The sequence below is a fragment of the Panthera leo genome, chromosome A2 (genome assembly GCF_018350215.1).
Source record: "Panthera leo isolate Ple1 chromosome A2, P.leo_Ple1_pat1.1, whole genome shotgun sequence".
Taxonomy (NCBI): Eukaryota; Metazoa; Chordata; class Mammalia; order Carnivora; family Felidae; genus Panthera; species Panthera leo.
The window spans coordinates 53572511-53588495 of NC_056680.1; the positions used below are offsets into that span (position 1 = coordinate 53572511).

Sequence of the window (15985 nt, forward strand, 5' to 3'; positions counted from 1 at the left end):
TCAAAGACTGTTAAAGTAGGTTTTGTCTGACAGTTATTTGCTGTCAGCTTGATCCTTTTGAAGCTTGTTTTTAAGCTTTATTAGGGTGGGTCTAAAATACTCTTGGGGCGCCTGGGTAACTCAGCTCATGATCTCACGGTTCATGGGTTCGAGCCCTGCGTTGGGCTCTGTGCTGACAGCTCAGAGCCTGGAGCCTACTTCAGATTCTGTGCTTTCCTCTCTCTCTCTCAAAAATAAATAATAAACATTAAAAAAAAAACTTTTTTAAATTACTCTTTACTTTAGGACTCTTTACCCTTATTACCAAGGCATGTCCCTTTGGGATCTCTCTACCATTTGCCAGGTGTCTCTACTCTGGCTGGACAGAATTAGAATGCTTCCCAGTTACTTCTTCAGGACCAGAATTAGACCTCTCGGTGGAACATCTTACATACTTCTTTTGGTGCTGCACTCCGTTACTTGATCTTTGCCACAACCCAGTAAAGTAGGAAGTGTAATTTTCATTTTCTAGATGGAAGTAGTGAGGCATAGGGAAGTTGGTTTTGTGCCTTGCTCATAGGTGGCAGGGCTGGATCTTGGGCTCAGGTCTTGCAATTCCATTACAACCATACGCTTTAAACCCCATGAGAACAGAGAGAACAGATTTTCAGAGAGCATTTTCTCAGTTTTGAGGCTCACATTTACATATGCAACACCTCAAATCAAGAGGGTTATCTGGAAACAGAAATTTATGGGATCATTTTTTTTCCAGAAATCTCGTTGAATTAGTTGTGCATCCAAAATCACTGTCCTAGAATCCAGGAAATATGGACATCTCCAGTGCCTAATAGAGCCTTGATACATAATATATGCATAATAAGCATTTATATGCTAGGCTCAAGAATATGGGGATCTTATAAAGTAAAGTTTTAGAAAGCTTCTAAAAGTTTTATGCCTCTGCTTGTCTCTTCAGGTATTTTATGCATGGTGTGTGTCGGGAAGGAAACCAGTGCCTGTTCTCACATGACTTGGCCAACAGCAAGCCATCCACCATCTGCAAGTACTATCAGAAGGGCTACTGCGCCTATGGGACTCGTTGCAGGCAAGGGCTCCACAGCTACTCCCAGCTTTTCTCCCAAGTTAACTACTGTCAGGGATTCAGATTCCTCACGTGGAGTGTGGGTATTGATGAGAGGAAAGATTTAATTTGAAAGTAATATGACAACAAAAAGTATGGCAAAATCATTTTGAAATCTCAATTTTATTGCCATGAAAATAATTGTAATTTTTCAAAATCACTTTTCAGGCCTTATTCTTATGGGTCTCTAGTTATAAAATCGCACTCACAGTGTGTATCTCTTGCCTTTTTCCCCACTTAACATGTCCAAGTTTTTCCCTAAGCTGCTACTTTATTTCCTAAATGTAATTTTATGTTTCATAGTGCTAACATACCATCATCTGATTCACTATTCCTCTCTTAGATATTTAAGTGGTTTCCTGTTTTTTTTGCTATGAGTACCCCTGCAGTGAACATATATATGCATATAGAGTCTGCCTTTTTTCCACTGACATCTGTAGGCAAGTTTTGTGAATTCTAAACAGAAAAACATGCCAAAACTCAGTTCAAGTGCTTTTATGGTGAAGAGCTGATCTGTTCTTTCCTGTGCCGCCTGGAGGGTGGTGGAAGTTGCCCCTGCCCCACCGGCAGGTGCCCCAGAGAGACAGTCCAGGAAAGGCCTGCCTGGCTGTTACACTGGCCATCATTAACATTTTGGGGACACCTGCCAGAAGAACACTGGCTTGGGTCTCAGAAGATTTCAGTTCAACGTCTGGGTGGACTTTTGGGGATGTCTGTGTGTGGTGTGGGTTATTTTGTCTGTCCCACGCACATCCCACAAGGCCACTTAAGTGTAGGTGATAGATAGCAATGTACCGCTCAGTCTGAATTGCCAGGCATTTTGTACTAATTGATAAGCTTTTGGGAAAACTTTTCAATTAGCAATAATTGCATGTCAGATAAACCTCATTGGCTACAATACTGCCACTGCGCAAAGCTAATTGATAAGCTTTTTCTCACTTTTCTTTAAGGATTTTTTTTTTAGATTTATTTATTTATTTTTTAGAGAAAGAGAGTGTGAACAGTGGGGTGGCAGAGAGAAATGGAGAGGGAGAATCCCAAGTAGGCTCCGTGCTGTGAGCATGGAGTCCGACACAGGGCTCTATCTCATAAACCGTGAGATCATGACCTGAGCCGAAATCAAGAGTCAGATGCTTAACTGACTGAGCCACCCAGGGTCCCCAAGCCTTTTATCATTTAAAATATGGGAAATGATTGTCTCACTCTCCACCTCCACAAAAGGAGAAGAAAGGATGTTCCATGTGCAGGTTGTGTGTCCCTCATATGTTTGCTCTGTGTTTTGTTTAGATACGATCACACGAGACCTTCTGCTGCAGCTGGTGGTGCTGTGGGCACTGTGCCCCATGGCGTGTCCTCCCCGGGTTTCCATAGTCCTCACCCTGCTTCTGACCTCACTGCATCTATTGTGAAAACTAACTTACATGAGCCTGGGAAACGTGAAAAGAGAACACTGGTACTTCGAGACCGAAGTGAGTGAGCAGAGTGAAAAGCAGTCTCGGTTGTTCGTCATGCTCCTTTCTGGCCCTCTCTTGTCAGAGGGCTCCTAATCTGGTCCCCTCCAAGCTGTTCAAGGGTGGAGCCCAGAACTGTCCTGAGAGCAGCTGCATTTGGCTGCAGAGCATTCAGTTGATGCAGTGGGTCTCGGGTTGGGCTGATTGCCAAGTTCGGCCTGACAAGACATGTGGAGTGACCTTTTGTCAGTTTTTAACTGCTGTCTGCATGGGGTGGTTCTGAGAAGCACCAGGCTTTCAGAGCTACATATTTTGATAAAGAGCATGTTTCACTGTTTTACTTCCAGGTCAGTTCATAGTCTTAGTTCTTGTGCTCAGCCATTGTTTGGTATGTTAGGTTACAGCTTTGGTAATAGAATAGCATTTTGGGGTTTGTGGAGGAAGTAGGCTACAAACCATACAAGTTATTTTTATTGGTTGGTCCTCAGCAGGTGAAGGGATTTCTAGCTCTTGGAATTGTGTTGCGTTAGCTAGGTAGTCTCCATCCTAAGCAAACAAGTAATCGCACTAATCGAATGTGTCCTCTCTAAAAAGGCTAGAAGCGCATGCGGCAGAGGGTACAGCTCCTGGTGTGAGGAGGGGGCCATAGGGGAGTCAACACTGGCTTCAGGACCCAGAGGCTCGCTCTAGATTTTGATTCTCGTTCACTTTAAAATGATAGGTAACTTTCCTAATATAAAGGAAAGTACTGTGTTCTACTGACTTCATTCTAAATTCCATTTGACTTCTATTATGGTGTTAAAAAAAAAATTCTCATGATTGTTTTTTAGTGTTAATGGGTCCATGGTTGACATTTCCATAGTTGTCATCTTTAAACCGCAACTTGAGTGTTCCTCTGTATACAGATATCATGGTCTGGTTTGCTGTTTTCCTGTGTTGCCAATTAATGTTTTTCCTTTCTTAAAAAATCATGGTTGCAGGAATGTCATCAAGAACATTTTATACTTTTCCTTCTATTTTTTCCCTCTTGGCCTATTTCTGTATGATCCAAAGAGTAGAATTCCCAAGGTCAGAGTTACTTAATTTGTTAGGTTTTGACTAAGTGCTTACCAGAAATTTTGGGCCAGTTTTCATTTTTGTGTGTACCGTGTGTTTTGTATTAAGATCTCTCTGGCATGGCTGAAGAAAAGACTTGCCCAAGTGTGGTGAGTAATCCAGGAGGCTGCAGCGATCTCCAGAATGGCCCAGAGATGAAGCCACATTCCTACCTCGATGCCATCAGGAGTGGCCTTGATGACTTAGAAGCCAGCAGCTCCTACAGCAGTGAGCAGCAGCTGTGCCCCTACGCAGCTGCTGGGGAGTGCCGATTTGGGGATGCTTGTGTCTACCTGCACGGGGAAGTGTGTGAAATCTGTAGGTTACGAGTGCTGCACCCCTTCGACCCAGAGCAAAGGAAAGCTCATGAGAAGGTAAAATCACAAGCTTTTGCATGAGCTCATTTCAAGAAATTTGAAATGGGCCAGGTGACAAAATTGTTGGTATTCCTGTAAGCCATCTTTCTGCCAATACCTGCAGTGTGTACCTGGCATATTTATACTCTATTTTCAAGTCCTTTTTCCTGTTGTCATTTTGACAATTTTTGATTATTTAGAATAAAGAAAAAGGGTAGAGGCATCAGAAGACATGTATGTGTCTCTCTTTCTCTCTCTCTCTCTCTCTCTCTCTTTCTCTCTCTCTCTCTCTCTCTCTCTCGCGCGCACACACACACACACACACACACCCTCACCCTCCCTAGGTTTACATATCTTTGTGGCTGAGATCCAGCCAGGCTGAGTTCTAGAGAATTTAAGAAGCCAAGTATTGGAAGGAACCTTTCAGGTCATTAGGTCCCCAGTGTTCATGGAGGTGCTGCCTCCGCTAGGCTCTGTGCTCGGAATAAAGATGGGGTGAGAGAGATAGAGAGGAGCCCACAGCTATAGTGTTAGAGCTTGTGAGGACGAGCAGGCCATGGTGTGTGAGGGGGAGTCTGCCACTGTCCATTGTCTCCGCAGGGATGTTCAGGTGAGCACAGAATTAGAGCTTTCCTGTGCACCCAGGTTAGTTGGTCTTTGTCCTATACATACTGGTTAGTCTCCCATCTGTGTCCACCACAAGCTCCCAAGGGCAGAGCCTAGGTCTTCATACTCTTTGCATTGGCTCTCACACTTGATACACAGTGCTTCACACCGGAGGTATTCAGCATCTGCTCACTGAATGAGTACATTCATTAAATAAACTTGTTCTCTTGAGAAGCGGTGCTGCTTCCCTCTGATTGTGGACTACTGGCCTGATGTTTGAAGTTAAGGATTATTCAGCACTTCTGGTAATTGGTGTGGTTCAGAGTGGGCAAGGACAGCACCCAGAAGAGCCAGGAGATCATGGCCCCAGGCTTTGTGAACTCTGTGATCCCACACTGGTCCTCTCATCTTTTGGGACCTCCGTGGTCTCAGCTCTAAACTGGGGGTGACCATAACATGCTGGGAAAGCAAGGGGCTGGGCCGGCATTGGTTTGAACTCTTTTTGTTGTCTGAGAGAGCTTTGTGTCCTCAAGGCAGGGGCTGCCTGGGCTCTGCCTGTGGCTGTCAGAGTGTGCATTCCTTGCTGATCTTGGCTATGGCAGTGTGGCCGCAGCCTGCTCCCCAGCAGCCCAGAACCTAATAAGAAGTTTCCCTCCTCTCTCTCCATACTTCAGATCTGCATGTCGACATTCGAACACGAGATGGAAAAGGCCTTTGCCTTCCAAGCAAGTCAGGACAAAGTGTGCAGTATCTGCATGGAAGTGGTCCTTGAGAAGGCGTCTGCTTCTGAGAGGAGGTTCGGGATTCTCTCCAACTGCAATCACACGTACTGCCTGTCCTGCATTCGGCAGTGGAGGTGTGCCAAGCAGTTTGAGAACCCAATCATTAAGTAAGTTCAGCTAGGGGTTCGATTTGGGGCCTTCTGTCCACTTTTCATCCCTCCCTTGTCTTGCACTGCGAAGGTAACTAGTGTGAATCCTAGCCCCTGACTGCAGGGACCTGGGCATGTCAGGTATCCTTCTTGAGCCCGAGTGCCTTTTCCTTTAAAACACTGGTCACAACCTCACAACTCCTGCCGCCTGCTGCTGGCCTTTAGGGTGTCTGGGGACACTCAGCAAGGATTGGCTGTGTGATAAGGTGTTAATGGCACTGGCCTATTTGACTCCTCTTTGCCCTTAGGCTGATTACCTGTTCACCTTCTCAAACTTTTTTTTCATATGTAAAATAGGGTTGTTGGCGATTAAATGGAATAATGCATCTAACACATTGCACGTAGTGTCTGACACGTAGGATGTGGTCAATGGAGCCAACACAGGATCCTTTTCTTCCCCCCAGCTTTATTGAGATTTAACTGACAGAAAACAACATAGGATTTTTCAGTTTTGCGGAGGGATGGGGGAAGAACTTAGTCATATTGAAAAGTGTGTTGTGTACTGTTAGAAACTCTTCACAACCGTTTGTCATAATTCTCTCAGACCCAGTGATGATCATTCTCTTTTACAGATAAGAAAACTGGGGTATAGTGATGTCAAGTAATTTGCCTCAAGTCACACATTTGTGTGGTACAATAATAACAGGTTTATTGAAATAAAAGTGTGCAGTTCAGTGGTTTTTAGTATTTTCACGGTTGTACAACCATCACTTCAATCTAGTTTTCGAACATTTTCATCATCCCCAAAAAGAAACCCATGTCTGCATTCCCTGCCCATTTTCCCCCTGCTCCTTCTGTCCTGTGGATTTGCCTATTGTGGACATTGATTGTAAATGGAGCCTCCGGTACGCGGCCTCTCTCTGTGCAGCACTTTCACTCAGCAGGTTTTCAGAGATCGCCCATTTTGCACGTGTGCCGGCGCTTCATTCCTCTTCACGGCCGAATAGCATTGCATTGTGTGGATGTCCACGTTTTGTTTGTTCATCAGTTGACAGGCGTTTGGATGGTTTTTCTCTGGGTTATAATAACTAATGCCTCTATGAATATTCACATACAAGTTGTTGTGTGGCCGTATGTTTGAATTTCTTTTGGGTAGATACCCAGAAGTGGGATTGCTGGGTCATAGGGTAACTGTTCAGCTTATTGAGGAACTGCCGGGCTGCTCTCCACGGCGGCCACACCACAGATGAGGGCTCCACTTGCTCCCCACCTCATCAACACTTGTTACTGGTTGTATCTTGATTTTATTTATTTATTTTCTTAAGTGTATCTATTTTTGAGAAAGGGAGCACGAACAGGTAAGGGGCAGAGAGGAGACCGGGAATCCTAAGCAGGCTCTGTGCTGAGCTTGAACTCATGAACCATGAGATCATGACCTGAGCCAAAATCAAGAGTCTGAGCTTAACTGACTGAGCCCCCCAGGTGCCCCTCTGTTTCTGATATTAGCCATCCTCGTGGGTATGAAGTGTGATGTATTATGGTTCTGATTTGCATTTCCCTGATAACTAATGATATTGAGCATCTTTTTCTGTGCTTTTCAGCCATTTTGGAGAAATGCCTACTCAGATCTTTTGCCCATTTTAAAATTGGGTTTTTTGTAAAGATTTTAAGTAATCTCTACACCCAAGGTGGGGCTTGAACTCACAACTGCAAAATCAAGAGTCACATGCTCTACTGACTGAGCCAGCCAGGCATTCCAAAGTGGGTTGTCTTTTTATTGTTGAGAAGAATATGTTTTTAACAGTAAATAAGGTTCTACACCTGAAACTATTACTATACTATATGTTAACTAACTGTAATTTAAATAAACTTGAAAAAAAATGTAGTAAATAAGGTTCTTAGATGATTCTGATTGCACTTTTTGGAATTTTGGGTTACGAAAACACCTGGAGTGGCCATGCATTTGAGCAAGGGGTTTGGTGGTGCAGTGCGCACAGGGTTTGTAATTCATCTGGCCCATACTGATCTGATTCTAATTTCAGGTCTTGTCCAGAATGCCGTGTGATATCAGAGTTTGTAATCCCAAGTGTGTACTGGGTAGAAGATCAGAATAAAAAGAACGAGTTGATTGAAGCTTTCAAACAGGGAATGGGGTAAGTACTTTGAGTTCAGGCATGATGCCTGTGCCTGCCGCGCAAATGCACTATATTTACATACCTTTGAACCCCACAGGTAATAATGTAATTTTTAGATTTTCAGTTTTGAGATGTAATTAACAAATAAAATTTTAAAAGATTTAAAGTGTCACGGTGAGTTCACACATATCATGAAAGGATACTCCCATCCAGTTAATTATAATACACCTATCACCCCTTTTTTTTTTTGCTTCATTTTTGGGTGAAAACATCCACGTTCTGCTCTTAGCAAATTTCAGTTTTACAGTGTTATCAACTGTAGTCACCATATTTTACATGAGATACTTATTCATCATATAGCTGAAAGTTTGTACTGTTTTACCAACCTTTCCTTATTTACCCTAACCTTTAGTCCCTGGGGACCACTTTTTTACTCTGTGAGTTTGACTGTTTTCATTTGTTTGGGTTTGTTTTAGATTTCACATGTAAGTGATATCAGCATTTGTTTTTCTTTGTCTGGTTGATTTCACTTAGCATAATGCCCTCAAGTTCCATCTGTGTTGTCACAAATGGCAGGATATCCTTCTTTGTTGTGGCTGAATAATATTCCATTTTATGTATATTCCACATCTTCTTTATTTGTTGACAGACACTTGGGTTGTTTCTGTATCTTGGCTGTTGTGAATAATGTTATAGCAAACACGGGAGTGTAGATATCTCTTCTAACAGGCATGAGGTGATATCTTATTGTGGTTGTGATTTGCATTTCCCTGATGATTAATAATGTTGAGCAACTTTCCATGTGTCTCTTGAACGTTTGTACGTCTTCTTTGGGGAAAACGTCTATTCGGTTCCTCTGCCCATTTTTAAATGGAATGTGGTGGTTGTTTTTTTGCTCTTATATGAGTTCTTTGTAATAATTTCTCCAATTCAGTAGGTTGCCTTTTCATTTTGTTTGGTTTCCTTTGCTGTGCAGAAGCTTTTTAGTTTCATGGAGTCCCACATGTTTATTTTTGCTTTTGTTGCCTTTGTTTTGGGTGGGCAAATCCACAAAGAACATTTGCTAAATAAGGTGAATGTCAAGGAGCTTACCCCCTATGTTTTCTTCTAGGAGTTTTTATGGTTTCAGGGCTTACATTCAAGTCTTCAGTCAGTTTTGAGCTGTTGTGTATGGTGTAAGATAGTGGTCCAGTTTCCCTGGCATGTTTTATTGAAGAGCTTGTCCTTTCCCCATTGAATATCTCTGGCTCCTTTGTCGTAAATTAATTGACTAGATATGCATAGGCTTATTTCTGGGCCTTCTATTCTGTTTCACTGAACTATGTATCTGTTTTTATGCTAGTACTAAACTGTTTGGATTACTATAGCTTTGTAGTACAGCTTGAAATCAGGAAATGTGATGTCTCCAGGTATGTTGTTCTTTCTTAGGATTGCTTTGGCCATTGGGGGTCTTTGGTGGTTCCATATATATTTTGGGGTTGTTTGTCCTATTTCTGTGAAAAGTGCCATTGTAATTTTGATAGGGGTTGTTTTCAATCTGCAAATTGCTTTGGGCAGTGTAAACATTTTAATGGCATTTTTCCAATCCATGAGCATGGGATACTTCCCATTTATTTATGCCTTTGATTTCTTTCATTGTCTTAATAGTTTTTCAAGTGTACAAGTCTGTTTCACCTCCTCTGCTAAATTTAGTCCTAGGTATTTTATTCTTTTTGATGCAGTTGTAAATGGGGTTGTTTTCTTAATTTCACTTTCTGATAGTTCATTTAGTATATAGAAAGGCAGATGACTTTTTATAGATTTTGCATCCTGCAACTTTACTGTATAAAGTATGAATATAACATTTACATATGTTAGAACCCAGCAAGGTAATATGATTTTTGCATTTGAAAACTCACATATTTTTTAAGAGAAAAAGTTTATATTTACTCAGATAATTTACTATTTCCAGTGCTCTTTGATTTGGTTTATAATTCTTTCCAGTTGGTATAATTTACCTTCAGCCTCAAGGACTGCTTTTAACGTTTGTTGATGTGCTGGTGATGAATTTTTAGTTTTCTTTTTAGCTGAAATTGCTTTTCTGTTCATTAAGGATATTTTCACTGAATATTGGTCTGATCGGCCCTATTTCCATCTTTGTCTCCTTTTGCAGTTAATACAGTTCTGGGTTAACAGTTTATTTTCTTTTTGTACTTTGCAAATATTGTTCTATTATATTCTGGCCTCTAGTTTCTGAGAAGTCAGTGGTCATTCACATGTCATTTCTCTAGGGTTGCTTTCAAGATTGTCTCTTTATCTTGGTTTTCAACAGTTTGCTCTTTTGCCTGGGAATGGTTTTCTTCATATTGTACTATGTATTTTTCTCTGAATATGTAGGGTTTCATCATCCACCAAATTTAGGGAAATTTTGGCCATCAAATTTTTTCCCTGCCCTGTTTCTTCTTCTCCTGGGACTCTTAATTACATGTGATAGACTTTTTGATATTACCCTAATGAGCATTGGGGTCTGTTCATTTCTTTCCAATTTTTTTTTTTTTTTTAGTATTTATTTATTTTTGAGAAAGAGAACAGAGTATGAGCAGGGGAAGGGTAGAGAGAGAGGGAGACACAGAATCCGAAGCAGGCTCCAAGCTGTCAGCATAAAGTCCAACATGAGGCTCGAACTCACGAACCGTGACATCATGACCTGGGTCGAAGTCAGACACTTAACTGAGCCAACCCAGGTGCCCCTTAAGCAACGTTTCTAATCTCAGTTCGTTTTGTTTTTAATTTTTTAATATTTATTTTTGAGAGAGAGACAGCGTGAGCGGAAGGGACAGATAGAGGGAGACACAGAGTCTGAGACAGGCTCCAGGCTGTGAACTGTCAGCACAGAGCCCGACGCGGGGCTCGAACTCACGAACTGTGAGATCATGACCTGAGCCGAAGTCGGACGCTTAACCGACTGAGCCACCCAGGTGCCCCAAGTTTGTTTTTTAATCCTTGGTTAAGTTGTTGAGAGCCTGTTGCACTGATGTGTGGGCCAGCCATTTGTGCTGAGTTAACATATAGTATTGGCATGCTTCCTCTCGTGTACTTTTCTGTGTGGGATTGCTTCCAGTGGATGATTTCCTCTCTTTCTGTTGGTCCTTCAGGCCCAAGAAACTGGATTTGACCCTGAAGGTTTAGACACCCAACATTGGCATGCTTGAGGCAAAAAGCTGTTTTTTCTAAAAAAAAAAAAAAAAAAAAAAAAAAAAAAAAAAAAAAAAGCGTCTTGACATTCTGTTCTTCCCGGTGCCTAATTTCTTGAAGGATCCTCCTGCTGCCTTCAGGTCTTTAAAAAAAATTTGTATTGCTAGTTATCTGCAGGAGGGTCAGGTCTGGTAGAAGTGTGCTTGGCTGTACTAAAGAGCGCCGTATGTCACCTTTTTTAATGGTTCCTTCAGATTGCCTGTCACTTACTTAGTAAAAGCTGGTCATTTTCCTGGTTTACCAGTTTCCCCCCCCCCCCCCCCACCATGTGTTATATCTCCACCAGAGGGCAGGAGTGGCAAAGGTGGAGGGGCTGGACTATAGAAAGCAGCTGTGCTGGAGTTGGGAAATTCTCATGTTCTTGCTCTTTGGGTTGGTCTTGGCCTTAGTTTCTATTGATGGTGGTGTTTTTATGTGTTCCACACACATTTAATGTGCACCTACTACAGGCCAGGCACCTTCAAGCTAAGCACCAATGGAGGACATCAAGCATAGATTAGTAAAGTAATTTCAATGAAAATTGCAGAAGGGCAATATTATTGCATGTTTTTTGGTGACAAATTCTTAATGAGAGTACCAAGCCACATGTCACAACAGAGAAAGCACTTGGATCCACCTGGGAGCATCAGGGAAAGCAGCATGGGGACCCTGAACCATGAAGCATGAACAGCTATCTGTGTGTAGAGAGGGGAGGACAGAGTGGAATGACAGGGGTACAGAATGATACAAATGTGTCTGGGTAGCAGTGGCCCTGGGATTGAGAGAGGTGTGTAGAAGGATGTGGTAGGACCTACAGGGACAGATAGGTTGGAGTGGAATCTCGGGGGGTTGGGGGGGTGAAGAACAAGCGACACACTGTTGGGCATGCTCCTTGGTGGTAATGTGAAGAGGCTGGAACCTGGTGGGAGCGAGGCCAATTAAGAAATGACTGTGGCGGGTAGCAGAGGACAGCACCCCCAGGGGCTTTAGTAGTGTGGGGGCAGAAAGGATGGAGTGATTGGAGGCCTAACAATTGGGAGAGCTGAGAGCAAAGAGGCAGAGTGCACTGTCCTTGGTGACCAGGTAAGGCTGGGGGAGAAAAAAAGCACAGTTATTGGGGGGCAGGACTAGAGAATCACTTTTTGAACTTGAGTTTATTAAAGCCAGTGTCCAGCAGATTGGTGAGAACTCACTGCCTGAGCAGTCATTTGAAGATCTCAGAGCCTCAGGGGTGGAGGCTGTGACAGGTCTGTGCCCGCACCTCTGTACCTCTGCTTGGATCCCCTCCCCAGCCCGTGCTGGGGTCACACCTGATAGGAGTAGGTGCCCAGGCAAGCACAGCACGCCGTCCTTCACTGGACAGTTGTTAGGGGGCTTTCTGTGTGCCGCTCTGAGGTCTCAGAGACCCTCACCACCAGTCTCTGGCATCCTCTTGTCTGAGAAGACAGACACTGGTGTCAAGAGTCTCCCTTCTTTGTTATCAGCCACTGTCACATACCCCCCACCTGCCCCTGGTAGCAGTACCCTGCCCTTTCTGTGGTGATCTTGCTTTCTCTTCCCTTCCTCAGGACTCCCAGATGCCCTCTTGCCTTTTTGGGCATCTTCACCCCTTCTTCACCATGAGATCATTTGATTATATATAAGCCAAATTTCCTGTAAGCAAGAAGAAATAAGAATTTTCTGGTGGTTGTGTTTTTCCTGAGGAACAGGTGTTCTTAATGTAGGGATCTGTGGGTAGAATTTGAAGATGGGGGGGAAGGGGGACGAACTTTTTGCTGTGTTTTTTAGACCTGTGTATTTCATTTTATCCATTTAAAAAACTTTCCTGAGAAGGGGTCCGTAGAGTTAACATAACACAGAGTTAAGAAGCCCTGCTCTAGATCTAGAGGGTGGGGACCAAGGAAAATTGGAGTAAGACCTCTAACTTTGGGCAGCTGCTGAAATTCACTGCTTTTCCTGTGCCTCCTAAGTCAAGGCTCCTGGGGTCACATTGACCTCATTGCTGGCTAGGAGGAAGGGAAATTTCCCTGGGTGGTGCTGCTATTGGGACTTTGAGCTGAGGCAAGTAGCCCAGCTTCAGAACCTTGGAGCCCTGACAACCGGCTCACAGCAGCCATCAGGTTGTCCTCCCCCGAATGCCTTTTTGGAGTACTGCAAGCTCAAAACAGTGAAGTCCCCCGTGCAAGTTCAATTCTGTGTGAGGCCACATGTCACAATGGCAACACTATCCAACTTGGAAATCAGCATCCTAACCTCACGGAGCCTCAGTTTCCCCACCTATGAAGTAAGGCTCATCTAGCTCTGGCATTGTGGGCAGGGACGGAGGAAAGCCTTGGCTCTTCTGGGGCCCAGGCTCTCCCACAATCCTGTTGACTTTTTCTTTCTGCTTTTCAGGAAAAAAGCTTGTAAATACTTTGAGCAAGGCAAAGGGACCTGCCCATTTGGAAGCAAATGCCTTTACCGCCATGCTTACCCTGACGGGCGGCTGGCAGAGCCTGAGAAACCTCGGAAGCAGCTCAGTTCTGAGGGCACTGTGAGGGTAAGGACTTTGCCGTCTCTGTCAAGGACACTTACGCGGTGGCATTTCCGGGCACTGGTGCTTTCCCTAATAGCTTTGGTACCAGGGAACGGGGTGAGCAAAAGAAAAACAGCATCTGGCCTTCACGTTACCACTAATAACCACCAGGCATGTTTGCTGGCTCTTTTTGCAGTTCTTTAATTCAGTGCGACTCTGGGATTTCATTGAGAACCGAGAAAGCCGGCATGTCCCCAATACTGAAGACGTTGACATGACAGAGCTTGGGGACCTCTTCATGCACCTGTCTGGAGTGGAGTCGTCAGAACCCTAAGGAGTAGCCAGTTACCCCTGCACCTTGGGCTCTGCCGGCCAAGCCTTCCCAAGCTAGGGTGTGCGGAGCTTCCTTCACTGCAGCCTGAGCTGCACCTGACCTTGGTCTCATCCACTCCATTATTACAGCCGTGGGAGGAGTGAAGGGATATAAAATAACCCAACAAGTATATGGAATTGCTACTTTTATAGTTGATCTCTTTAGTTGCATCTCAAGCTCCTCAGAGGGACCAGCTGACCAGCCAGATGGAGTTTTGATTGATTGCTTTTGAAAGCAACCTGGCTCTTATCCTTGAGCTTTAGCTCCCTAGAAACAGTCACCGTGCAGATTCGTTTTTCTTAACCAAGTATTCCTCACCCTTATAAAACGATTCCTCTCTAGTCGATTTCCCTAGTGTACTTAGTGTGTAGTCAAAACTGTTTCTTGAAAAGCGCTGTATAAATCAACAAGTGGGCACCACACACCTTAGCCTAAAACTTGTGCTCTTCAGTGTCCCAAATCAGAGCAGGAGTCCCGTTGCCGTGTGTTCAATAAATTCCCTGTAAGGAGGGGGCTCTTGAAGTAGCAGGCAGTGTAGGGCAGAGGTATGGCCCCTCGTTTCTGGTTGGTGTTGGGGCCACGTGCTCCAGGGAAACACGTCCCCGGCTGTCACCGGTGGGCTTTCCTGGGGCTCTCTTTGGGCTCATGCCCCAAGGGTAGTTTTACTGAGGGTCAACACACACACACATGCTCTTCCGTGTGGCCCCTGCTCAAAGCCACGTGTTCTGTAAGCCTGGCTTTGATTTGAACTTTTAGTAAGAAGTGAAATGGCACGCAGCAGTTTCTGGTTCTGACCCAGCAGTGGTCCTGAACAGAACAAGTCCTCTGTCATCAGTTGTGACTTTAATTGAAGGAACGTAACTTTGTGAATCAGAACAAATTCACCCCAGGCCTGAATTAATCTATTTTTATAAATAGGTGTAGATACCAAATATTTTATAAAATGCATTAAAGTGTAGGTAGAAAAAGGTTTACTCTTACCTGAGTTTAGAATGCTTGCTTTTTCCATTTTTTATAGTTAACTCTTTAGTGAAGGGTGACAGCACAAAGACTGAATTAGATTCCTTCCCAGCGGAGGCTCTGGGCCTGTTTCCTGCTGCTTGAGTTCTTGCTCCAGGAGGGATGAACAAATGGGAGAGTTCAAGCTGTAAGCTCAGTATTACTTTAAAAGGAAGAAACAGCCATTAAACCTACATTTAATTTATTTTATTAAAATAACATAATTGAACCATCAGATAACTGTATTTTGTCAGGCGCAATAAAAACAAAATTAAAACCCAAATCATCAAGAAAACCTGTATTCCTGGCTTCCTTGCATACACGTGATGTGACTGAAGAGAAAGGCTGGCCCGGCGGCCCCGCCCCATAGGGGCAGCTCCTGGAAGACAGATTCAGCATGATGGAAGACTGCTCCCTGAGAGGGCGGAGACTGGGAGGGGCAGGCCAAACGCCTCTTCGGAAAACCGTCCCAATGCACTGGAGACCTCCAAGGAAAGGAAGTGCCCCCGAAGTCAAGGTCCATAGTTCCATAGTACCAACGCAGGTTCCTTCAGGCGGCCGTCGTCTCGACAGTCCTGGGCTGTTTGGTGCGTTATGTGCAAAACTACCTGTTTGGCGCCATACCACTAGCTCTGAAGAACGGTCCTTCCGTGACAAGCATTCCACATAGGAGCTGATGCCCCAAATCCACATGTCCACATCAGGGCTGGTTTGTCTGCTACCTTCATTTCCCCTCTGAGTGCTTTTTCTTGCCCTAAAAGTACTCATTTAGCCAATAGCTGGGGCCCCAGACCATGTATTGCCAACTGTAGCCACTGGTGCATCTGGAGAAGGCTTGGCTCATGAGCGTGGTGGGGGGGGGGGATGCAGGGAGGGAGCAGGACAAACCAGCATTGCAAATGGCTTCCCTCTCCCAGGGCCAGAAAGGGTAGAAAAGAAGGCAACATGAAGTTAAGGCCCTGTGAGTAGTCTAGAAGGTCCTTAGCAGCAGCTTCTCTGAAAATGAGCTCTCTGCCTCCATCAAAAGGGAGGAGAAAGGTGGTGCCTGCTGACTTCCCTTCCTCCCCTGGTGGCCTGAGTGCAGGTGCAAAGTCAGCTAGAAGACAGGCAGTCTAGGGGATGTGGTCAACGTGCAGGCGTTGATATCCTCAGTGTGGGCCGCCCGGTGCAGGGATGGCTCAGAAGCACTCCGGTTGATTTTCGGCAGAGAGTGTTGGAGAAGCTCGATGGAAGACAGGATCTAAAATGAAGCAG

At 44.3% G+C, this 15985-nt stretch overlaps 2 protein-coding genes and 1 pseudogene across 4 annotated transcripts in view; 1 reads left to right on the plus strand and 2 right to left on the minus strand.

Moving 5' to 3' along the window:
* The window catches only part of MKRN2 (makorin ring finger protein 2), a 28295-nt gene extending 13269 nt beyond the window's left edge, over nucleotides 1-15026 (plus strand). Inside the window, exons 2-8 of the mRNA XM_042911144.1 lie at nucleotides 953-1081; nucleotides 2405-2586; nucleotides 3733-4037; nucleotides 5300-5514; nucleotides 7539-7649; nucleotides 13239-13383; nucleotides 13556-15026. Coding sequence (XP_042767078.1) covers nucleotides 953-1081; nucleotides 2405-2586; nucleotides 3733-4037; nucleotides 5300-5514; nucleotides 7539-7649; nucleotides 13239-13383; nucleotides 13556-13693 — 1225 coding nt within the window. The 3' untranslated portion in view covers nucleotides 13694-15026. The remainder of the gene's footprint in view (nucleotides 1-952; nucleotides 1082-2404; nucleotides 2587-3732; nucleotides 4038-5299; nucleotides 5515-7538; nucleotides 7650-13238; nucleotides 13384-13555) is intronic.
* LOC122214732 lies at nucleotides 1915-2035 on the minus strand (annotated as a pseudogene).
* The window catches only part of RAF1 (Raf-1 proto-oncogene, serine/threonine kinase), an 83019-nt gene continuing 81957 nt past the window's right edge, over nucleotides 14924-15985 (minus strand). For all 3 annotated transcript variants that reach the window (XM_042911135.1, XM_042911139.1, XM_042911140.1), the window contains one exon: nucleotides 14924-15971. In XM_042911135.1, coding sequence (XP_042767069.1) covers nucleotides 15828-15971 — 144 coding nt within the window. In that variant the 3' untranslated portion in view covers nucleotides 14924-15827. The remainder of the gene's footprint in view (nucleotides 15972-15985) is intronic.